Source organism: Salvelinus namaycush, chromosome 31, assembly GCF_016432855.1.
Source record: "Salvelinus namaycush isolate Seneca chromosome 31, SaNama_1.0, whole genome shotgun sequence".
Classification (NCBI taxonomy): domain Eukaryota; kingdom Metazoa; phylum Chordata; class Actinopteri; order Salmoniformes; family Salmonidae; genus Salvelinus; species Salvelinus namaycush.
The window spans coordinates 8,440,582-8,466,049 of NC_052337.1; the positions used below are offsets into that span (position 1 = coordinate 8,440,582).

Sequence of the window (25,468 nt, forward strand, 5' to 3'; positions counted from 1 at the left end):
TATCTCTATTCCGTACAACAGCCACAGTAGCTAGCCAGGATACCATCGCTAGCTAGGTGTTTACCTATTTTTAACGACGTTTCCCCTTAAATGAACGTATCTGAATATTGTTGTGACATCGCCTGGTGTTGGTAAATAGCATTTGTTGAGATTAATGTATTTGTTGTCGATGTCATCATCGATTTCTGATGTTAGTTAGGCGTGGAAAAACAGGGCCTTCAGTTTGCAGCAGAGCTGTCAGATGTCGGTGTCTCTTTAGTCAAACCATAGTGCAGGAATTGATTTAATAAAAGAATAAAAGTGTACCTGTGTTGGCTGATGTGCGATAGTTAGATGTTGAATTAATTGATTATCCATTTCTAGAATGTCGATGGGTTGTCAGGCAGCTAGTTACTAGTAAATGCAGTAATTTCAAAGCTTTGAGTGAGTAGAGTAACGTTAGCTTGCTAGCTAAACCAAAGAGCATCATTGTCGGCTACAGTACGACTAATTCGACATACGTTTTGTAATAGTCTACTCTTGCAGAGTCAGACACACCCCTTGATTGAAGTGTGTCTACTTGTTGTAGCCACTTACTGATGTCAGCTTGCTTGAATGTATTGTTTTATCTACCCAAACAAAATGTCAGATTCATATTTTTTTGTATTATTAGCTAGATCTTTAGAAGAAGTTGAATAAACATGAGTGACCTGGGGGACATTTGTCCCCACCTGGAATCCATAGGGGAGGTCACCAAGGAGGACCTTCTTCAGAAATCCAAGGTAAGAGAAAAGGATTGTTTCTTAAGAGATTTGCCCAGTCGAGCTTGGGACTATAAGGTCCTATTTGTATTTTGTTCAAAATTGTACTGTAAATACCTAAATTCATATTGTTAAAGTTCAAAGAATACAATATGAAAAATGCTGTGACACCATTAAAACCAAAGAGGGGTCGGAACTTTAAAGACAATTATCTCAGAATCATCTTTTTGCAGATATAGCCTTATATCGCCAAGCTCTCACAGTGTCAAGCATCTAGAATATGTATGGAATAGGTGCAATGTGACCAAAGTCATGTCTTTTACTCTTGAGTCATGTCTTCTAGATTTGCCTTCACAAGTCCCACAAAATGTCAAACAAAATGTACAATACATTCTGGTGGTCTGACAAAATCACACAGGAGATGGTGCTGTATAATTGTTTTGTGTTTTGAAGGGAACCTGCCAGTTATGTGTAGCAGGAGGTCCCAACCTCTGGGCCTGTCTTCAGGTAAACAGCAGAATCTGCTTTTCTTCACTGTTTCAGATATTCTGTGGACCATGATATATATATATTTACCCGTAGACTAATGTAATAGTTTTTTTTATTTTGTTCAGAGCGAGTGTCCATATGTTGGCTGTGGAGAATCCTTTTCAGATCACAGCACCCTACACGCTCAGGTGAATTCTGCTCAGAGCTTTTTTTCTTTGGGTTGCGAGAGATGCCATTTCAAGATCACTTTATTGGCTCAACCGAAATTTGACTTCCACCTCCTCAGAGAGACACATATGCAACAGCATTTAGGATTTAATACCAGCAACCCTGCGGTTGCCAGCTCACTTCCTGCCAGATTTTTCCCATCGGACCCGGGATTTGAACTTGCAGCCCTTCGGTTGCTGGCTTGCCTCCCTAACCGCTAGGCTACCTGCCACCCTAGTATTTCATGCAACAAAAATGTTTTTCAAAGCTTATTTTGTGTGTGAGCGTGTGTCTCTGTGTCTCTCCCCCCTAGACTAAGAAACACAACCTGACAGTAAACCTGACAACATTCAGGATCTGGTGCTATGTGTGTGAGAGGGAGGTGTTTCTAGAGCAGAGGCCTGCAGTGGTATCTGCTATGTCTGCCACACACACTCCCCACCACTGTAAAGCTATGGACAACCAGGTACGCCATCGCACAAAGGTCAGCTCAGCTATATTCAACTATACTATGTTTACGTGCCATTTGGGCACTGGTCTAAATTAGTGCACTATATAGGGAATAGGGAGCCATTTGGGATTGGCCCTATATCAACTATGGCTAACATATCTTTTAATTTAGAAAGGGTTCATAAACTATTCAGAAGGACTGCATTATGTACTGTGTATAAAGAATTTATTTATTATGAAGTTTTACTCAACTTTGTTTAATTTTGATCAGCTCACATTGACACTTGTGAGCTGAAATGCAGCCGATTCTGTGTTTTTATATTTTAATTGGCTTCCCACAGGCACACAGACTTATGTTCTTATTCGTTTTTTTTAATGACGACAAATAATTTTCCCAGGATGCAGTTCATCAACCAGTGAGTCACCACCGCCCGTTGAAGGCGGTGCCCATCGCGGTGGCAGAAGAAGAGGGGTCAGAGTCGGAGGAGGATGACCTCAAACCCAGAGGTAACCTCTGACCCCCCCCTCTCGTCATCATGGCACCCAATAACAGTAAAGAATACAGTGCATTTGGAAAGTATTCAGGCCCCTTCACTTTTTCCAGCTCAGGTGCATCCTGTTTCCATTGATCATGCTTGGGATGTTTCTACAACTTGATTGTTTTTACACCACCTGTGGTAAATTCAATTGATTGGACATGATTTGGAAAGGCACACACCTGTCTATATAAGGTCCCACAGTTGACAGTGCAAGCCATGAGGTAAAAGGAATTGTCCGTAGAGCCCTGAGACAGGATTGTGTCAAGGCACAGATATGGGGAAGGGTACCAAAAAACCTCTGCAGCATGGAAGGTCCCCAAGAACACAGTGGCCTCCATCATTCTTAAATGGAAGAAGTTTGGAACCACCAAGACTCTTCCTAGAGCTGGCCGCCCAGACAAACTGAGCAATCGGGAGAAGGGCCTTGGTCAGGGAGTTGACCAAGAACCCGATGGTCACTCTGACAGAGTTCCTCTGTTGAGATGGGAGAACCTTCCAGAAGGACAACCATCTCTGTAGCACTCCACCAATAAGGCCTTTATGGTAGAGTGGCCAGACCGAAGCCACTCCTCAGTAAAAGGCACATGACAGCCTGCCTGGAATTTGCCTGAAGGACTCTGACCATGAGAAACAAGATTCTCTGGTCTGATGAAACCAAGATTGAAGTATTTGGCCTGAATGACAAGTATCTGGAGGAAACCAGGCACCGCTCATCACCTGGCCAATACCATCCCTATGGTGAAGTATGGTGGTAGCAGCATCATCATGCTGTGGGGATGTTTTTCAGCGTCAGGGACTGGGCTTACTTCCGACAGAGATGGCCGCCTCGCTTCGCAGTATTTTGTTTTTTTACGTGTTATTTCTTACATTGGTACCCCAGGTAATCTTAGGTTTCATTACATACAGTCGGGAGGAACTACTGAATATAAGAGCAACATCAACTCACTATCATTACGACCAGGAATATGACTCTCCCGAAGCGGATCCTGTGTTTTGCCTTCCACCCAGTACAATGGATCGGATCCCAGCCGGCGACCCTAAACAACGACGCCGTAAAAGGGGCAAACGAAGCGGTCTTCTGGTCAGGCTCCGGAGAAGGGCACACTGCGCTCCACTCCCTAGCATACTACTCGCCACTGTCCAGTCTCTTGACAACAAGGTTGATGAAATCCGAGCAAGGGTAGCATTCCAGAGAGACATCAGAGACTGTAACGTTCTTTGCTTCACGGAAACATGGCTCACTCGAGAGACGGTAACGGAGTCGGTGCAGCCAGCTGGTTTCTTCACGCATCGCGCCGACAGAAACAAACATCTTTCTGGTAAGAAGAGGGGTGGGGGGGTATGCCTTATGATTAACGAGACGTGGTGTGATCATAACAACATACAGGAACTCAAGTCATTCTGTTCACCTGACTTAGAATTCCTCACAAGCAAATGTCGACCGCATTATCTACCAAGGGAATTCTCTTCGATTATAATCACAGCCGTATATATTCCCCCCCAAGCAGACACATCGATGGCCCTGAACGAACTTTATCTGACTCTATGTAGACTGGAAACCACACACCCTGAGGCTGCATTCATCGTAGCTAGGGATTTTAACAAGGCTAATCTGAAAACAAAACTCCTTAAATTCTATCAGCATATCGATTGTGTTACCAGGGCTGGTAAAACCCTAGATCATTGTTATTCTAACTTCCGCGACGCATATAAGGCCCTCCCCCGCCCTCCTTTCGGAAAAGCTGACCACGACTCCATTTTGTTGCTTCCAGCCTACAAACAGAAACTAGAACAAGAAGTTCCCGCGCTCAGGTCTGTTCAACGCTGGTCCGACCAATCTGATTCCACGCTTCAAGACTGCTTCGATCACGTGGATTGGGATATGTTCCGCATTGCGTCCAACAGCAACATTGACGAATACGCTGATTCGGTGAGCGAGTTCATTAGAAAGTGCATCAGCGACGTAATACCCACAGCAAAGATTAAAACATTCCCAAACCAGAAACCGTGGATTGATGGCAGCATTCGCGTGAAACTGAAAGCGTGAACCATTGCTTTTAACCAGGGCAAGGTGACCGGAAACATGACCGAATACAAACAGTGTAGCTATTCCCTCCGCAAGGCAATCAAACAAGCTAAGTGCCAGTATAGAGACAAAGTAGAGTCGCAATTCAACAGCTCAGACACAAGAGGTATGTGGCAGGGTCTACAGTCAATCACGGATTACAAAATGAAAACCAGCCCCGTCGCGGACCAGGATGTCTTGCTCCCGGACAGACTAAATAACTTTTTTGCTCGCTTTGAGGACAATACAGTGCCACTGACTCGGCCAAATACCAAAACCTGCAGGCTCTCCTTCACTGCAGCCGAGGTGAGTAAAACATTTAAACGTGTTAACCCTCGCAAGGCTGCAGGCCCAGGCGACATTCCCAGCCACGTCCTCAGCATGCGCAGACCAGCTGGCTGGTGTGTTTACGGACATATTCAATCAATCCTTATCCCAGTCTGCTGTCCCCACAAGCTTCAAGAGGGCCACCATTGTTCCTGTTCCCAAGAAAGCTAAGGTAACTGAGCTAAACGACTACCGCTTCCATCATCATGAAGTGCTTTGAGAGACTAGTCAAGGACCATATCACCTCCACCCTACCTGACACCTTAGACCCACTCCAATTTGCTTACCGACCCAATAGGTCCACAGACGACGCAATCGCAACCACACTGCACACTGCCCTAACCCATCTGGACAAGAGGAATACCTATGTGAGAATGCTGTTCATCGACTACAGCTCAGCATTTAACACCATAGTACCCTCCAAACTCGTCATCAAGCTCGAGACCCTGGGTCTCAACCCCGCCCTGTGCAACTGGGTCCTGGACTTCCTGACGGGCCGCCCCCAGGTGGTGAGGGTAGGTAACAACATCTCCACCCCGCTGATCCTCAACACTGGGGCCCCACAAGGGTGCGTTCTGAGCCCTCTCTTGTACTCCCTGTTCACCCACGACTGCGTGGCCATGCACGCCTCCAACTCAATCATCAAGTTTGCGGACGACACTACAGTGGTAGGCTTGATTACCAACAACGACGAGACGGCCTACAGGGAGGAGGTGAGGGCCCTCGGAGTGTGGTGTCAGGAAAATAACCTCACACTCAACGTCAACAAAACAAAGGAGATGATTGTGGACTTCAGGAAACAGCAGAGGGAGCACCCCCCTATCCACATCGACGGGACAGTAGTGGAGAGGGTAGTAAGTTTTAAGTTCCTCGGCGTACACATCACGGACAAACTGAATTGGTCCAACCACACAGACAGCATTGTGAAGAAGGTGCAGCAGCGCCTCTTCAACCTCAGGAGGCTGAAGAAATTCGGCTTGTCACCAAAAGCACTCACAAACTTCTACAGATGCACAATCGAGAGCATCCTGTCGGGCTGTATCACCGCCTGGTACGGCAACTGCTCCGCCCACAACCGTAAGGCTCTCCAGAGGGTAGTGAGGTCTACACAACGCATCACCGGGGGCAAACTACCTGCCCTCCAGGACACCTACACCACCTGATGTCACAGGAAGGCCATGAAGATCATCAAGGACAACAACCACCCGAGCCACTGCCTGTTCACCCCGCTATCATCCAGAAGGCGAGGTCAGTACAGGTGCATCAAAGCAGGGACCGAGAGACTGAAAAACAGCTTCTATCTCAAGGCCATCAGACTGTTAAACAGCCACCACTAACATTTAGAGGCTGCTGCCAACATACTGACTCAACTCCAGCCACTTTAATAATGGGAATTTATGGAAATTTATGTAAAAATATATCACTAGCCACTTTAAACAATGCCACTTAATATAATGTTTACATACCCTACATTACTCATCTCATATGTATATGTATATACTGTACTCTATATCATCTACTGCATCTTGCCATCTTTATGTAATACATGTATCACTAGCCACTTTAAACTATGCCACTTTATGTTTATATACCCTACATTACTCATCTCATATGTATATACTGTACTCTATACCATCTACTGCATCTTGCCTATACCGTTCTGTACCATCACTCATTCATATATCTTTATGTACATATTCTTTATCCCTTTACACTTGTGTGTATAAGGTAGTAGTTGTGGAATTGTTAGGTTAGATTACTCGTTGGTTATTACTGAATTGTCGGAACTAGAAGCACAAGCATTTCACTACACTCGTATTAACATCTGCTAACCATGTGTATGTGACAAATACAATTTGATTTGATTTGAGACTAGTCAGAATCGAGGGAAAGATGAACAAAGCAACGTGCAGAAAGATCCTTGATGAAAACCTGTTCCAGAGCGCTCAGGACCTTAGACTGGGGCGAAGGTTCACTTTCCAACAGGAGAAAAACCCTAAACACACAGCCAAGACAACGCAGGAGTGGCTTCGGGACAAGTCTCTGAATGTCCTTGAGTGGCCCGGGCTTGAACCCAATCAAACATCTCTGGAGAGAACTGAAAATAGCTGTGCAGCGACGCTCCCCATCCAACCTGACAGCTTGAGAGGATCTGCAGAGAAGAATGGGAGAAACTCCCCAAATATAGGTGTGCCAAGCTTGTAGCGTAATACCCAAGAAGGCTCAAGGCTGTAATAAAGGTGCTTCAAGAAAGTACTGAGCAAAGGGTGTGAATACTTATGTAAATGTAATATTTAAGTATTTTATTTGTAATAAATGTGTAAACATTTCTAAAACTGTTTTTGCTTTGTCATGATTGATTGAGGAAAAATAAAATAATTTAATCAATTTTAGAACTAGGCTGTAACAAAATGTGGAAAAAGTGAAGGAGTGTGAATACTTTCCGAATGCACTGTATATTGTCCAACATATACACAGTTCAACTGATCCCCTTAGCCTGTACAGGGGGATACCTAGTCAGTTACACAGCTAAATGCATTCAACCCAAAGTTTTTTCTTTATGGGTGACAACCATAGCCATCAGATATGGTCTGCATTTTAAATGTAACATATTATGTTACAAATGTAACATACGATCACATATAGAGCTCTGAACAATCGTTTTGTTCATCCTTTTCTCTAGATGACACGCTTAGCAGGTCTATTCCTTAGTGAATTATGCCAAGCTGATTTTGTCAGGGACCTCCCAAATTATCTGAGAGCCTGAAGAGACAAACTCTGGGTTAGGAGAAATATAATTGCTTTGGGGCCTAAGAGTACGTACCAGACAATGGTAATAGACTGACGGTCAATATTAACTGACAGGGTTCATGTCATGCATTTTCACTAACAGATGTATCTTAATTTGATCACTCTGTTGTTGCAGATAATTTTTCATGTGCTGCAAGAAATTAAAATGAGCCTTGTGGTTTACATAAATTCACTGAAAGCCTGCAGTTCTTTCTAACTAGATCACACACCTAAACTATAGCCTACTGTAGCCTAGCAAAGCTAATTTCCCATAATAAATGATCACTTAGAGTAATCGAATCATCCAGGAATATTTTACTCCTGTGAGAAACTGGTCAAATGAAGATCCCACATGCTGTATGTAGGCCTGTTCTCCAAATGTTAGGTGTAAACAGTGGAGTGGCTTGTATCGTAGCCCTACCATATAATATTGTAAATATACCTGTATGACGTTATTAGCTTCTTCTTTTTTTACCTACATCTTTCTCAAAGGTCTGACAGGGATGAAGAATATCGGTAACTCCTGCTACATGAACGCAGCTCTTCAAGCCCTGTCCAACTGGTGAGGTCACTTCCTGTCTCGTTTCGTAATTTAAAGCTGAAAGTGTGTGAGCATATGTGTATTCGTCTTCCAGTTCTTCCACGATTCTGCAATATCAGAATTTTTTGCAAAATCAACAATTCCCTGCGTTCAGTGGGGTCTTTCTCTAACGTACTGAATCGTTCAGTGGGGTCTTTCTCTAACGTACTGAATCGTTCAGTGGGGTCTTTCTCTAACGTACTGAATCGTTCAGTGGGGTCTTTCTCTAACGTACTGAATCGTTCAGTGGGGTCTTTCTCTAACGTACTGAATCGTTCAGTGGGGTCTTTCTCTAACGTACTCTTGAGTGTACAAAACATTAGAAACACCTTCTTAAGTTACACCCCCTTCTGCCCTCAGAACGGCCTCAATTCGTCAGTACATGGCCTCTACAAGGGGTCCAAAGCGTTCCACAGGAAACACACTCAAACCAGTGCGCCTGGCACCTACTACTATACCCTTTTCAAAGGCTCTTAAATATTTTAGTCTTTCCCATTCACCCTTTGCATGGCACGCATACATAATCCATGTCTCAATTGTTACTCACCGGTTTGTGTCAAGAACTGCAACGCTGCTGGGGTTTTCACTCTGAACAGTTTCCCGTGTGTATAAAGAATGGTCCACCACCTGAAGGTCATCCAGCCAACTTGACACAACAGGGAAGCATTGGAATCAACATGGGGCCAGCATCCCTGTGGAACACTTTCAACACCTTATAGAGTCCATGCCCGACAAATCGAGGCTTTTCTGAGGGGGCAGGGGGGTGCGCAACTCAAAATTAGGAAAGTGTTACCAATGTTTGCTATACTCAGTGTATTATCCGAGGGCTTGCATATTTGACCAATCACCCGCATAAAACAGTAAAATCATCGCAATGTTATCACGTAAGACTGACCCATTACTGCAGTACAAAAAGAGGGCTCGCAATTTCAACCAATCACTGCACATTTATTGCAAACAAATTGGACAAAATCATTGCATATTGCAATGCAAAATGTCATAATTGTCGAGGCAAAATCAATCATTTTAGCCTGCAGAAAAATCTCAGTGGAATCCTGTAGGGACTGCTCTTCTCAGCAGAAGCCAGTGTGTTAGTTTTCATAGATTGGATCTCCAACTGACCAGTTCTTTCTTTCTTCTCCGTCCCTCCCCTAACCCCTCTAATCCCTCTCCAGTCCTCCTCTCACTCAGTTCTTCCTGGACTGCAGTGGACTGGTGCGGACAGACAAGAAACCTGCGCTGTGCAAGAGCTACCAGAAACTAATCTCTGAGCTCTGGCACAAGAAACGGTAGTGTACCAATGGACATGCTAATATGTTGAATGTTACAGTCTGTATGTACCATTCAACATGCACATTTTTGGACTAGATATTCACAAGAATGCAGCAAATTCTGTTTTTAACTGATACTGTCTGACCTATGTAATAGAAGAAAATACATCTTACCCCAGGACACTTTCACAAGGGGGGCTATCCCTTAACATCTTAACGTATGTTTAATGAGTCTACTTGCTTAGTCATGGTCTGCTACACATTCTGCTTCTTCTTCATCCCCTCACTCTCACTTTCTTTCTCTCTCTGTATCTCTCTCTTTCCTCCACCACTCTCTCTTTCCTCCAGGCCCAGTTATGTGGTCCCCACCAGTTTGTCCCAGGGAATCAAGCTGGTCAACCCCATGTTCCGTGGCTACGCCCAGCAGGTAGGGGCAAGCTCCCAGCAGGTAGGAAACAAAATGATGACCTGACCCCTAGCCCTACCCCCCTCTGGCCCCTCTCTTTAACCCCTGACCGAACCCACCTCTACCTTGTCCCATACCCCCAAAATAACCACTGTTGCCACAAACCAAATGGACCTCCAGGGACAGTGAAGTTTCATAGGTTGATTGTTGTGTTGCTGATTGGCTAACCCTGTCAGTGATACCTGGAAGTAAGGTGCCAAGACAGTGAAATGGGGAAGATCTCAATTGCATACTCCTCGCGTCCTTTCTCCTCGTCTCCTTCTCAAAACCCATTGAAGGAGAAAGTCAGGAGACGAGGAGAGAGGACATGAAGAGTATGCAATTGAGATCTTCCCAAATGCACCCTATTCTCTGTGTAGTGCACTACTTTTGACCATAGCGTTATGGATTTGGTCAAAAGTAGTGCACTATATAGGTAATAGGGTGCCATTTGGGACGCTGACATGCTGTAACTAACACACAGTAACTAGAGGACATTTTAATGTTACTGCTTGGCTTAATGGGTGTTTGGTTGATTGGAATGGGATTGTGTGTATGTGACTTTTGGTTTTGATTGCTGTCGAAAAATACAATGACAAAACTGCTGTGAAATTAGTGTTGTGTTGAGCCTGTGTGATCAGCATGCTTTCTCTCTGTTTCTCTTAATGCTTCACCTTCTTTCACCATCACACACACTCTCAATGGCTTTCTGTGCCTAAGCGCTGCAGGGAACAAACTTCCAAAGAACTGTACACACACACACACACTTTCCCTGCTTCGTAGTCCTCCCACACCAATATCCCCTCTCTCTTTCTACTTGATAGAGCAGCATCCTCCTCTCTTCTACCTCTTTGTGTGTGTGTGTGTGTGTGTGTGTGTGTGTGTGTGTGTGTGTGTGTGTGTGTGTGTGTGTGTGTGTGTGTGTGTGTGTGTGTGTGATCTGAGTGTATAAGACAGTTCCACACACTCTCCCTCTCGCACTGTATACTACTACATAGGATACCCAGGAGTTTCTGCGCTGTCTGATGGACCAGCTCCACGAGGAGCTCAAAGAGCCATTGGCAGAGTACGGCAGGGGGGGTGAGGGGGACGAGCGGAGGGACGGGAGCGACCGCTCCCCCGCCGAGGACGAGTTCCTCTCCTGCGACTCAGGCGCCAGCAGCGACCGGGGAGAAGGAGGGGGGCTGGGGGAGGCGGGGCTGCTCATCCAGGATGAGTGCGGGGTGTCGCCGAGGGTGGGAGGAGGGGGGACAGGCACTGGGGGGCGATCAGGGACAGAAGGGCCCATCTCGGAGAAAGAGAGGCTGAAGGAGAAGAGGGTGTTGGGCTCACCTCTCCACGGAGGCTCCCAGGAGATGGACGAGGACGCAGATGTGGATACGGCGGTGGCCGAGAAGGGGTCTCTAGAGAGGGGGGCGGAGGAGGAGGAGGGGACCCCCCCTAGACCACAGAGCCCTAGTCAGAGTCAAACACAGGGGCAGATGCAGAGCAGCAACACTCCAGGTATGGGCTTTGTTATTGTTGGAGCCAAAGCACAGAAAGAGAATCTGTACGCATAATTTAATTCACAGGCAATAAAGATTAAACAAGTGTCATTTTAGATTCTGAACCCAAATTTGAGTCACACCTTAGGAATGTGACCAAAATAGCTGTTTTTCGACTTGTGAAACATTGTCAAGGTGCGTCTGTTTCTCTCTCAGTCTGATACAGAGAGACTTATACATGCTTTTATTACAAGCAGGCTTGACTGTTGTAATGCTCTCCTGTCTGGTCTACCCAAGAAAGCCATTGGTTAACTGCAAAACATACAGAATACTGCAGCGCACAGGTACTGACCAGGACCAGACGGAGAGCATACATTATGCACCGGTTTTAAATTCTCTGCATGGGCTGCCTGAGTTTTAGAATTAATTTTAAGATTATTTTATTGGTTTTTAAATCAATGAACGATTGTGCACCCCAAAACATGTCAGACATGATTTTAAGTTATGTACCCAGTAGGTCCCTCAGGTCCTCTGGCACTGGCCTTTTAACTATCACAAAGCCTAAGACCAAGAGGCATGGAGAGGCAGCCTTTAGTTACTATCCCCCCTGCGTCTGGAATAGCCTGCCAGAGAACCTGAGGGGAGCTAAAACTGTAGACATATTTAAAAGAGATCTTAAAACACACCTTTTTAACTTTGCTTTTCCTTAGGGTGCTCTTTAGTCATTCATTTTTTGTTATTCTTTAGTTTGTTATCTTCTTGTTTGTTGTGTAGTAAATATTTCTGTTTTTATTTTCATTGTTTTTTTTGTGAATCGCATTTTGTTGCATCCATGTCTGAAATGTACCATATAAATAAAGCTTGATTTTGATTAGATTTGAGATTTTTGGTAATGGTGGAAGTAGAAAATGTAGTGTGTGTGTGTGTGTGTGTAGTGGTGACCGGTTGTAGTGATTTGTGAGTAATCTCTTAAAAGCCACCTCTTCCTCTTTCCTCTCCTACCCTCCTCTACCCAGAGCCAGACAACGAGGCATCGATGCAGCAGCGCCCCCAGTCTCGCCCCTGCAGCCCTGTCCGTACGGTCCAGGAGCTGCAACCGAAACTCTCCTCCAGCCCCCCTCGCTCTAGCACCCTCCGCTCTGCAGGGCCCACATACTCCTTCAAGAAAGGTATGGGGGGTGTCCTCGTCCATACACAGACTCGCACACCACTGACACACACACACACACACACAAACACACACACACACACACACACACACACACACACACACACACACACACACACACACACACACACACACACACACACACACACACACACACACACAGTCACGTGTGCACACACTCTCCCACACAAACACAGAGACACATCTTACCGCCTCACACACACACAAACTATTTCACTCCATTTCCCATAATCTACCTCTTAGCCCAGCTGATCCTGGGTGCCAAGAAGAAGAAACAGTCTCTCTACCGCAGCGTCATCTCAGACATATTTGACGGCTCCATCCTCAGCCTGGTCCAGTGTCTGACCTGTGACAGGGTGAGCTGTGCTGTGTGTGTGGACCACCACCAGGGGGCGACACTCCCATAGGAACTCTGCTTTACTACCTCTGTTGGAACCTCAGTACTGTCACATGAATATTGAATGTTGACCTCTTTTAACAGAAGTTTTGGTCCATTTACTCTCATCGCCCCCTCTCTCTCTTTTCTTCTCCTCTCCCTTTCCCCCTTTAGGTTTCGACCACTGTGGAGACCTTCCAGGACCTGTCTCTGCCCATCCCAGGTAAGGAGGACCTTGCCAAGCTACACTCCTCCATCCATCAGAACCTCCCAGCCAAGACCGGGGTCTCTCTGGACGTCTACGGCTCCCAGGGCTGGATCACCTACATCATGGACTCCATACGCAGGTCAGGGGGTCAGGGGAAGGCAGCTGTAGGAACTGGGGCTGGAGGTAGAGGGTTGGGGATGGGGGTAGAGGGCTGGGCTGGGGATGGGGGTAGAGGGCTGGGCTGGGTAGAGGGCTGGGCTGGGGATGGGGGTAGAGGACTAGGGGTAGAGAGCTGGGGATCGGGGTAGAGGGCTGGGGGTAGAGGGCGGGGGATGGGGGTAGAGGACTAGGGGTAGAGAGCTGGAGATGGGGGTAGAGGGCTGGGGATGGGGGTAGAGAGCTGGGGATGGGGGTAGAGAGCTGGGGCTGGGGGTAGAGGGCTGGGGTAGAGAGCTGGGGATGGGGGTAGAGGGCTGGGGCTGGGGGTAGAGAGCTGGGGCTGGTGGTAGAGGGCTGGGGCTGGGGTAGAGAGCTGGGGATGGGGGTAGAGAGCTGGGGCTGGGGGTAGAGAGCTGGGGATGGGGGTAGAGGGCTGGGGCTGGGGGTAGAGAGCTGGGGCTGGTGGTAGAGGGCTGGGGCTGGGGTAGAGAGCTGGGGATGGAGGTAGAGAGCTGGGGATGGGGTAGGGGTCAATGGATAGGGCTAGCATTGGGGCCCGGTTCAAGAGGGTACAACATTACAGAACCTTCAGATAGAAATGTATTGTGTAGAACAGATGTGATTGACTGTCATCTAGAACAAGGAATGGTGTCAGCTCTATTCTTTACATTTCTATCTGCAACAGCCAGTTGTGCAATGTAAGACTTACCATTGCCATGATTCATTCCAAGGGAATAACCTTACCTAGTATGTAACGACCTTGTAACAAGTCTTAAACCACATGTAACAGCTACATACTACTTGCTATTTATTCCTGTATACCCCCCTCTGCAGGTTTGTGGTGTCCTGTATCCCCAGCTGGTTTTGGGGCCCCATGGTAACGCTGGAGGACTGTCTCGCAGCCTTCTTTGCTGCTGATGAGCTCAAAGGTAAACTCAAAAATATACAGTTGTCCAATAAAATGCCTCAACATCCCTGATCTACTGGTCGTTACATCTTGTTAACTTTAAACTGGTTCAGAATTAGGAAGAAGTGTATGTTATTTTATAGAGCCCACAACATTGACTCCACAGATTTGCATGTCTGCAAATTGAGCGTTATCCCTCTTAGAAATACCAAGGCATTTGGATGGGTGATAAGTTGTATTTTAAAACGCATATAGATTAGTTAACTAAGAAGCTGAGAATAAAACTGGGTTTCTTCATTAGAAATAGATGGTGCCTCTCGCTTCATAGTAGAAAACAGATCATTAAATCAACGTTCCTGTCGGCCCTGGATTACTGCGACATTATCGATATGAATGCAGCTGCCACTGCGTTAAAACCATTAGATACTGTTTATCACAGCGCACTCTTTGTGATGCAGGGCTCCCTTGCCAAAGAGACATTGGTCTCAATAGGATTATTGAGCTTTAATAATTAATTTTTAGCTTTAATGAATAAAAATAAAAAAACAAAACCAAATCTCGGCGTGAAATAATTTCAGTCATTTCTTAATTAATTGTTTTGCAGGGGACAACATGTACAGCTGTGAAAAGTGTAGAAAGTAAGTATTTTGGAGAATTTGTAGTTAGGAGATTAATCTGCCTAGTTGGTAATACAGATCACATTACAGCACACATTTTAATACTCTTTCACTTATCTTGCAGATTGAGAAATGGTGTTAAATATTGCAAAGTACTTCAGCTACCTGAGGTAACGCTCTTATCTTTGTCCCCTTCTGTTATCTCAGACTTTGACATCCTGCATAGAAGATAAAACAAGCTTTATCAAAGCGACTAAAGATACTGAAGTTGTGTAATGCTGTTGATTTTCATCGTTAAGATAATGCATTTGTTTCAGGAAATCTACATGAAACATTTTGTGTGTGTACAGATTCTGTGCATTCACCTGAAGCGTTTTCGTCATGAGGTGATGTACTCCTTCAAGATCAACAGTCACGTGGCCTTCCCATTGGAGGGACTCGAGCTCCGACCTTTCCTGGCCAAGGACAGCCTCTCCCAGATCACCACTTACGACCTGCTGTCCGTCATCTGTCACCATGGCACCGCAGGCAGTGAGTAACAGTTGACTGACTGTACTTACTACCTGACGTTTAGGGAACATGGTTGTTAGGCTTCAAGGTTTTGATTCAACTCAAAATGTGAAACTCAAAATGTGTGTCAACTCATGTAAAAATGTGAGTTTATCACATCCGGTAACTTTCAGCTGCAGGGTACAAAAAGGGAGGTAATGGTACATAAATAGATAGCTGCACACTGATGAATACTGTTGATTTCACAGCATACCTTTATCTACATTTCTGCAATTCCTTCCTCTCTCTCTCTGTCTCTCTCTCGGTCTCGGTCTCTGTCTCTGTCTCTGTCTCTCTCTCTCTCTGCCCCCCCCCCCAGGTGGTCACTACATAGCGTACTGTCAGAACGTGATCAACGGTCAGTGGTATGAGTTTGATGACCAGTATGTAACAGAGGTCCATGAGACAGTGGTGCAGAATGCTGAGGCCTATGTGCTCTTCTACAGGCGAGACTCTAACCTTCATACCACATTACAATGATAATAACAATGTATTTCTGTTTTGCAGAACTAGTAATGTATGTGTGTGTGTGTCTGGTCATGTGTGTGTATATGTGTGCCTGCATGCGTGTGTGTGTCCCCACAGGAAGAGCAGTGAGGAGTCAGTGAGGGAGAGGCAGAAGGTTGTTGCTCTAGCCAACATGAAGGAGCCCAGCCTGCTGCAGTTCTACATCTCCAGAGAGTGGCTCAACAAGTTCAACACCTTCACTGAGCCAGGGCCCATCAGCAACCACACCTTTCTCTGCCAGCACGGAGGTCAGTACTGTACTGGACCTACCACCAGAACCCATCCTGAACATCAACCAGACTCAATCTAGACCTGGGCTCACTTCAAGTAGTACTTGTTTTCTTTCAAATACTCTAAGATGTGCTTGATTGAGCCTCCTGGCACATTGGAACCAATAGAGTAGTCCCAAAAGTACAAACTCCACCCATCTGGTCCAGTGGAGGCTGCTGCTGAGGGAAGGATGGCTCATAATAACGGCTTGAATGGAGTGAATAGAATGGTATCAATCACATAAAAAACACATTGTTGATGCCATTCCATTTACTCCATTCCAGCTATTATTATGAGCCATTCTCCCCTTAGCAGCAGCCTCCACTGATCTGGTCTGAGGATCTAGGGATTCTATTTCTATGCCCTCACCATCCCCACCATCAGATGCCAAGCACAACCACTCTCAACCCCCAGCACAACCACTCTCAACCCCCAGCACAACCACTCTCAACCCCCAGCACAACCACTCTCAACCCCCAGCACAACCACTCTCAACCCCCAGCACAACCACTCTCAACCCCCAGCACAACCACTCTCAACCCCCAGCACAACCACTCTCAACCCCCAGCACAACCACTCTCAACCCCCAGCACAACCTCATTGAAATAATCTTCTTCACATGTTTTGTCCAGGGATCCCACCCAACAAGTACCACTATATAGACGACCTGGTGGTGATCCTGCCGCAGAATGTATGGGAGTACCTGTACAACAGGTAAGATGAGACTGTCTGTCTTCCTACCCACTTGTCTGTCTAATTGACTGTCCATCTGTCTCTGTCCATCAGACGGTCTGTCTAACTGACTGTCCATCAGACGGTCTGTCTAACTGACTGTCCATCGGACGGTCTGTCTAACTGACTGCCCATCGGACGGTCTGTCTAACTGACTGCCCAACGGACGGTCTGTCTAACTGACTGTCCATCGGACGGTCTGTCTAACTGACTGTCCATCAGATGGTCTGTCTAACTGACTGCCCATCGGACGGTCTGTCTAACTGACTGTCCATCGGACGGTCTGTCTAACTGACTGTCCATCAGACGGTCTGTCTAACTGACTGTCCACATGTCTAACTGATTGTCCACATGTCTCTCTGTCTAACTGATTGTCCACATGTCTAACTGATTGTCAACATGTCTCTCTGTCTAACTGACTGTCTAGCTGTGTTTTAATACTCATACCAACCGCACTAACCGTACTATTTGTGACGTGAATTGAGTATATAGTATGCTTATTGGTCATAGTATGGATATAGTTAGTATGCCAAAAGTTCCCGGATGTCATACTAAATTCGCCAAAATATGAAGTATACACACAGAGGACACTATTTCCATACTTTAGGGCCCATAATGCAATTCTTCAGAAAATGGGCGTGCCTTCAGATCGTTTTCATATTTGAAGAAAATGGCGGAAAATATGCAGCTGAAGTACGAGAGCGGATACAAATTCATTGCTTTAACTAATTATGACAAATGTTAAGAAAATGTTGAGCAATGTAATAAAGTAATGACTTTTCAAATAAGACAATTTGTTAGCTACGCTGTCCTTACGAACCACATAGCATATGATTACAGCAGTATGTACCGGTATGTTGTTAGCTAGCTACCTAACGTTAGTTGGCTACTTATACATCAAACTTGCCAATATTTTAACTATAGGTCATCTAACTAACTACCCAAAGATTATTGACTTGATTATTCCCGTCGTTCTTAGCTTAGCTAAATGGTATAGTTGTTGTTCTTAAATTCACTCTGGCCATCTACTCTGATTTCATAGCACTCTCGTCAGAGCGCAGAATAATGATTTTACTAGAGCTCAACACCCGTTGAATATGGCCGGTGTCAATAAACGTGCTGTTGCCAGCAGCACAGTTACAGTCACTAACGCTCTGGAAAACATGAAAACTGCCTAACCAGCTCTGCTAGGGCGAGTAAAATGGCCAGAGTGGTCTCATTTGTGTCTGGAAGTAGCTAGCAAGCTATCCAATGTTAGCATGGGTGCTTGACTGCCGTTGTAATGGCAGAACGCTCAAATCAACCCTACTCCTCTGAATTTACAAACGGACAATCTGACAACGCTCTGAATTTACGAGCGCACTCTGGCACTCCAGCTTGAATTTAAGAACACACCCGAAGTTGTAAAATGTCTAGCTAGTCATTTGTTATGCTAACTAGCTAGCGAGAGGTTGCATAGCAACAGCATCAACTTCCGATAGACAGGAGAAGAGGTAGTACGCTCAACTGAAAGGATACTGTTTGTTTACAGTATACTAAAATGAACTAATCGTATGTAGTATACAGTATGTTAGTATACAGTATGTTAGTATGGGTATTCAAACACAGCTTCTGTCTGACTGTCAATCTATTTCTCTGTCCATCTGTCTCTCTGTCCATCAGACTCTCTAACTGTCTGTCTGTCTGTCTGTCTCCTAGTTTTGGAGGAGGCCCAGCAGTGAACCACCTGTACGTGTGTGCTATCTGCCAGGTGGAGATAGAGGCTCTGGTCAAACGCAGAAAGGTGGAAATAGACACCTTTATCAGGGTAAGAGGGATGGGTCACTGTGTGTGTGCGCACTCGCCTGTAAGTGTGTGTCCTGTATCAAAGGCCTCACCTGTTCTCCCGGTCTGTCTCCAGTTGAATAAAGAGTTCCAGGCGGAGGAGGCTCCTACAGTCATCCTGTGTATCAGCATGCAGTGGTTCAGGGAGTGGGAGAACTTTGTCAAGGGCAAAGACAACGGTACGATCCTATGAGAATGGTTGATTTCTAATCAGAGGCATTACAGTACCAATGGAAGCTAAAGATCAGGATGACTTAATACACTATAATTATCGCATTGTATCCTCCCATATACACAGTGTTTTAGAGTAGGAGTGCTGTTCTAGGATCAGGACCCTACCTGTACCTATAATCTGATCAATTATGATCTAATAGACTAAACTGATCCTAGATCAGCACTCCAACTCTGAGACGATTTATGAATACTGGCCCCGGATATGTAGAGGGAATAAATGCAGTGTGAAATGTTCTTTAGTAACGACACTAAAGCTCTTGGGGGTGCTTGTCATTGTCTTCTCAGAACCCCCTGGTCCTATTGACAACAGTAAGATTGGTGTGATGAAAGGGGGACACATACAACTAAAGCAAAGTAAGCAGTATATGCTGTTACATGTGTCGATTGGTCGGTCTGTCTGTGTGCTTGATCCTGTGTGTATTGGTCTGGGCCTGTGTGTGTTCATTTGTATGTGTTAATGTGCGCACGTGTGTGTGTTCATTTGTACGTGTTAATGCGCGCACGTGTGTGTGTTCATTTGTATGTGTTAATGCGCGCACGTGTGTGTGTTCATTTGTATGTGTTAATGCGCGCACGTGTGTGTGTGTGTTCATTTGTACGTGTTAATGTGCGCACGTGTGTGTGTTCATTTGTATGTGTTAATGCGCGCACGTGTGTGTGTTCATTTGTATGTGTTAATGCGCGCACGTGTGTGTGTTCATTTGTATGTGTTAATGTGCGCACGTGTGTGTGTTCATTTGTATGTGTTAATGTGCGCACGTGTGTGTGTTCATTTGTACGTGTTAATGCGCGCACGTGTGTGTGTTCATTTGTATGTGTTAATGCGCGCACGTGTGTGTGTTCATTTGTACGTGTTAATGCGCGCACGTGTGTGTGTTCATTTGTACGTGTTAATGCGCGCACGTGTGTGTGTTCCTAGGGGCTGACTATGGTCAGATCTCAGAGGAGACGTGGCAGTATCTTCTCAGTATCTACGGTGGAGGGCCTGAGACTGCAGTGAGACAGACAGTGTCGGCCCCAGCCCTCGACACAGACAGCCTGCACAGAGAGAGGAAGATAGAGGCAGAGACCAGGGCACTCTGAGAAACACACACAATGGTGAGACACACACACTTAAACATGTTGTGTTTACACACACACACACACCCAAACACACACACACACAGGTGTGTTGTTTTATAAACACACGCACAAGCAAACATACACACGCACCCAAGCATCATCTCTGCCCACTGACGGTTTCCCACATCCATACACAAGAACCCAAACATCAGCATAGGTTCCCACTGCCAAACACACACAACCACCCACCTCAGGTCTCAGGATGATGTAGCATAAACATTCCTGTCTCTACTAAACACTTCAGTACTAGACCTTTTGGTACCGCTACAGTCTGGTACCGCTACAGTCCACTCACTCTGTTCGCTCAGGTAGCTCAGGTCATTCTCCTGTAACAGTCTGGTACCGCTACATTCTGGTACCGCTACAGTCTGGTACCGCTACAGTCTGGTACCGCTACAGTCCACTCACTCTGTTCGCTCAGGTCATTCTCCTGTAACAGTCTGGTACCGCTACAGTCCACTCACTCTGTTCTCTCACGTAGCTCAGGTCATTCTCCTGTAACAGTCTGGTACCGCTACAGTCTGGTACCGCTACAGTCTGGTACCGCTACAGTCTGGTACCGCTACAGTCCACTCACTCTGTTCACTTAGGTATCTCAGGTCATTCTCCTGTAACAGTCTGGTACCGCTACAGTCTGGTACCGCTACAGTCTGGTACCGCTACAGTCTGGTACCGCTACAGTCCACTCACTCTGTTCTCTCACGTAGCTCAGGTCATTCTCCTGTAACAGTCTGGTACCGCTACAGTCTGGTACCACTACAGTCTGGTACCGCTACAGTCTGGTACCGCTACAGTCCACTCACTCTGTTCGCTCAGGTCATTCTCCTGTAACAGTCTGGTACCGCTACAGTCCACTCACTCTGTTCTCTCACGTAGCTCAGGTCATTTTCCTGTAACAGTCTGGTACCGCTACAGTCCACTCACTCTGTTCTCTCACGTAGCTCAGGTCATTCTCCTGTAACAGTCTGGTACCGCTACAGTCTGGTACCGCTACAGTCCACTCACTCTGTTCTCTCACGTAGCTCAGGTCATTCTCCTGTAACAGTCTGGTACCGCTACAGTCTGGTACCGCTACATTCTGGTACCGCTACAGTCCACTCACTCTGTTCTCTCACGTAGCTCAGGTCATTCTCCTGTAACAGTCTGGTACCGCTACAGTCTGGTACCGCTACAGTCCACTCACTCTGTTCTCTCACGTATCTCAGGTCATTCTCCTGTAACAGTCTGGTATCGCTACAGTCCACTCACTCTGTTCTCTCACGTATCTCAGGTCATTCTCCTGTAACAGTCTGGTACCGCTACAGTCTGGTACCGCTACAGTCCACTCACTCTGTTCTCTCACGTAGCTCAGGTCATTCTCCTGTAACAGTCTGGTACCGCTACAGTCCACTCACTCTGTTCTCTCACGTAGCTCAGGTCATTCTCCTGTAACAGTCTGGTATCGCTACAGTCTGGTACCGCTACAGTCCACTCACTCTGTTCTCTCACGTAGCTCAGGTCATTCTCCTGTAACAGTCTGGTATCGCTACAGTCTGGTACCGCTACAGTCCACTCACTCTGTTCTCTCACGTAGCTCAGGTCATTTTCATGACGCCATACAGGTAACTGACAAAATAAAGGAAACACTTGAGTAAATGAGGGATACAAAGTATATTGAAAGCAGGTGCTTCCACACAGGTGTGGTTCCTGAGTTAAATAAGCAATTAACATCCCATAACGCTTAGGGTCTTGAATAAAAATGCTGGGCAGGCCATTATTTTGACTAGCATGGCTATACCCTCATAGGATGACAATGCCCCCATCCACAGGGCACAAGTGGTCACTAAATGGTTTGATGAGCACCAGATTTCAACCCAATTAAACACTTATGGGAGATTCTGGAGTGGCGCCTGAGACAGCGGTTTCCACCACCACCAACAAAACACCACATTTTTAAGCTTTATGTCGGTCTTTCCTTTTTGTAAGTTACCTGTACATTCTTTGTGGGTCTCTGTGTGTGTGTGTGTGTGTAGGTAATGTACTTCATGTAATGTATAAACAGTTTGTAAATCAGGTCAACTGTGTTTGAGATCCCAGATACTGTAACTAGGTAGAGAGAGAGAGCGATAGATAGAACATCATTGCCCTGAAGGGGAATTTGTCTTGCACAATAAAACATCAAAAGCTAGGCAATTCTACTAGAGGTGTGAACGTTAAAACATTTAAACCAAATTCAATCGGTAACGCTAAGAAAAAATCCCTGACGGAAAATATTCTGTTTTTTTCCCCCCCACAAAATGAAAAGCACAATGCAGTTATCACAAAACTACCACTAACAGGTCCTAATCATCATCAAAATGGACTTTGTTTTTTACAGATATGCCTACAGAACACAACAATGCTGTAACGTTAATAGGAGGGGATATGCATCTTTCAAATAATTTGCCACGGATATAAAGTGCTCCGCACGTCCTCGTCGTTAACATTTGGGGGGACAAAAGCGCTGATTACAGAAATGATTGCAGTTTATATGCAGCCATTGTCAATGGCCTAGTTGAGTTGCGAGGTAATTTGCTAAAGGAAGAACTGCAAGTGCGTCTTCCTCATCAATATCACTGGGAGTTGAGACATACAGTTAATAGCATTAGAATGCAAAAATGTGTCCCTTTTTAACCAGTAGATAACGTGCCAAATGCAGCTTTCTTTTTCCCTGTGTTTGACTTCACCCCTACCTGTTTTTGTTTCATATTTCAGTCTGGAACCTGCCTATGTTTAGGTGGGGTTGTAACCCAGTGGCGGTTGGTGCCTATTTCAATGAGCGTGGCCTTATTTCTATGACAGCATATATGCTCTCTCACCTCCCCTCACCTTTTCCCTCTGCTTGTGGACATCAGTGCACATCAACTTTCCAAGCCAAACAATATCATACCATATCATAACCGCTACACACAGCCTACATCTTTGTCACCATATTAGCGTCGTAGTCAACATAGCTACTATAACTAACGTGTTAGTAAACCCGCTGCAGTCATGCAGTAGAGTCAGCAAGAGTGTGTGTAGAGGGAGCGGTCAGATCGAAATTGAGAGACACCTACCGAGGGGAAAAGAGAATGAAGGGAGAAGAACTGGGATCACTTGGCTATGTTTATTTTTTGTTGTGAGTTGCTAATGCACATAAAAAATGGAAGGAACACTGAGTCAATGTGAATTCACGGTTGTGTTCGGGACAATTTAATCTGTCGTTTTTGTTCGTTTTGGACTTGGGTAAAGTTTTTTTTCAGTTCGGGCACACAAATGTTTTTCTTAAAGCAAGCCGAAGTCGGTAGCCGAAGTCTATGTCCCTTCATCTGTGATTTGCCAACAGTAGGGATTCTTCAGAAAAGTTGTCATTCAATGACAGATGACTTGTTTTCATGCTCATTTTCGCATTGAGAAATACTGTACCAAACATCTTAGTTAGATGTAAAATTGCGAGACTAAGATATCCTCAGGAAAAGCGTTCTGAGTTATATTAATTCTGACTATTTTGAGGAAGTGTATACTGGCTACGGCGTCTCAAGATGGACAAACAGTACTATTGACGCTTTTCTTTCCAATTTACAAGCAAAGGTCTTTTAAGGGGCTATGCGAGCACACTCGTTCGGTTAGCCTAGCCGAGCTCAGCTAGGCGTCAGCCAAACAGAAGCATGCGGAAGCCTTAAGCCTACTGTATGACTGCGGTAGAACTTCATTGCCCCCTAACAGTCATACCACACAATAGGATTTATCATGGAATTTTATGACATTTTCTTGTAGTTTTAAAGGAAACTCCCCACCCCAAAAATGGCATTTTAAACATTTACATTTTTCAATTTGTCACATCCCTAAATTCTACAAAAAATACTTTACATACTTTACATACCAGAATACACAAAGTCAATTTCCATATGCCCTTGGTGTATTTTCCTTTTTTTATCAGCAATTTTTTTTCCTTCCCTCCCTTCTAGGTCGTCTGTCTGTCTGACTCCTACACCTGGGTGAAGAGAAGGACCTGGGTGAAGAGAAGCACCTGGGTGAAGAGAAGCCTTGTCAGGAGCACTTTGTAAAACGTAGCAACACGTCTCATTCTATTACCTGTGCAGAAAGACATAGTTGTCAATTATCATCCTATCGTAGTGAAAAGGTCTTATTTATTGAATAAATCTTAATAAGATTTTTAAGTGAAAAATATAACATTGCGTGACACCATGTCTCTGAAGCTGTTAGCAGCTATGGTTGGTTGGCTGGTTAAGTCTAAATCAAAAGAGCTGCTGTACTAGTGTAGTAGGTGTGTCATCGTTAAAGGTGTTCAGACGAGAAGTGGAGGGAGGTAGTGGTGTTTGGGACCATGATGCCGAGGAGTGTGACATCGTCAGTGTTAATTGCTGCTTGACGACTCGGGTCAACATGTACATTCTTCTCCACACAGGACATTCAGTGACGACACGTCGGGCCACTCATTTTTCTTTTCACGAGACAACAGAAGGACTGATGTAAAAAAACAAAATGTAAAGAAATAAAAGGATGTTCAGAGTTGAATGTTCTGCTTGTTTCCGAGGAGGACTACAGTGTTTTCCGATTGGCGTGACTCGTGCCGTCTCATCGCATAGTCAATTGACGTTACAATTGATTTATTTAAGTCATACAGATTAAAGCTAATCCCATCAAGACCCCCTAATAGTGTATGTTTACAGACAGTATGAACAAGCAGATGAGGGGATTCTCTCTCTCCATTCCTTTGTGAGTGATTTCACAAGGTTTTGAAGTGTAGGAGATGAGCTTTGTCCCAGATCTGTTTGTGCCGTCTTACTAACTCTCTATGGTCTAGTTGGCAAGATGGCACAAACGATTCTGGGACCAGGCTAATAGGAAACCGCAGCAGATCTACAGGGGAGGAGGGGACCCTCAGGAGAGTAGCCCCAGGTCAGGATATCAGGCTAGTAGGGAGGAAAGAGAGGGGGGTCCAACCCCCAGTCCCCCTGCAGGGATAGAGGTAGAGGTGACCAGTGTGGAAGAATGCGAAGGGCTATATCTGTCAAATCTCTATCACGTCTCGTACTTCGCTCCATATCCCAGAATTCAACACTCCCCCAGGTCACCAGCCTGCACCTGCCTGCACTCGTCTCTCTGCTTGGGGAAATATCATATTCACCCTTATCCCTCTTACCATAAAGGTTCATTAACCTGCAGTGTGCATGTTAGTACTGCACGCTAACACAGATGTTCAAACTTGTTTTCCTTTTCTTTGGTTGGCAGGAGGATGTTGTTGTGTACCATCTTAGTAAAAACGGTTCCAAAAGGGTTCTGAGGCTGTCCCCATAGGAGAACCCTTTTTGGTTCCAGGTAGAAACCAGATGGAGCCCAAAAAGGTTCTACGTGGAACCCAAAAG

At 45.5% G+C, this 25,468-nt stretch overlaps 1 protein-coding gene across 1 annotated transcript; it reads left to right on the forward strand.

The window, feature by feature from the left end:
* The first annotated feature begins 18 nt into the window (after positions 1-18).
* usp20 (ubiquitin specific peptidase 20) lies at positions 19-25,468 on the forward strand. Its single transcript, XM_038970498.1, has 25 exons — positions 19-131; positions 653-761; positions 1,194-1,247; positions 1,355-1,417; positions 1,750-1,902; positions 2,285-2,393; positions 8,100-8,169; positions 9,363-9,476; positions 9,807-9,885; positions 10,902-11,406; positions 12,404-12,556; positions 12,820-12,932; positions 13,127-13,299; positions 14,154-14,248; positions 14,831-14,864; positions 14,968-15,013; positions 15,194-15,374; positions 15,712-15,838; positions 15,978-16,147; positions 16,802-16,883; positions 18,600-18,708; positions 18,802-18,904; positions 19,245-19,313; positions 19,879-20,057; positions 24,047-25,468. The coding sequence occupies exons 2-24, from the start codon at positions 681-683 to the stop codon at positions 20,040-20,042; spliced, it is 2,847 nt and encodes a 948-aa protein (XP_038826426.1). The 5' UTR covers positions 19-131; positions 653-680; the 3' UTR covers positions 20,043-20,057; positions 24,047-25,468.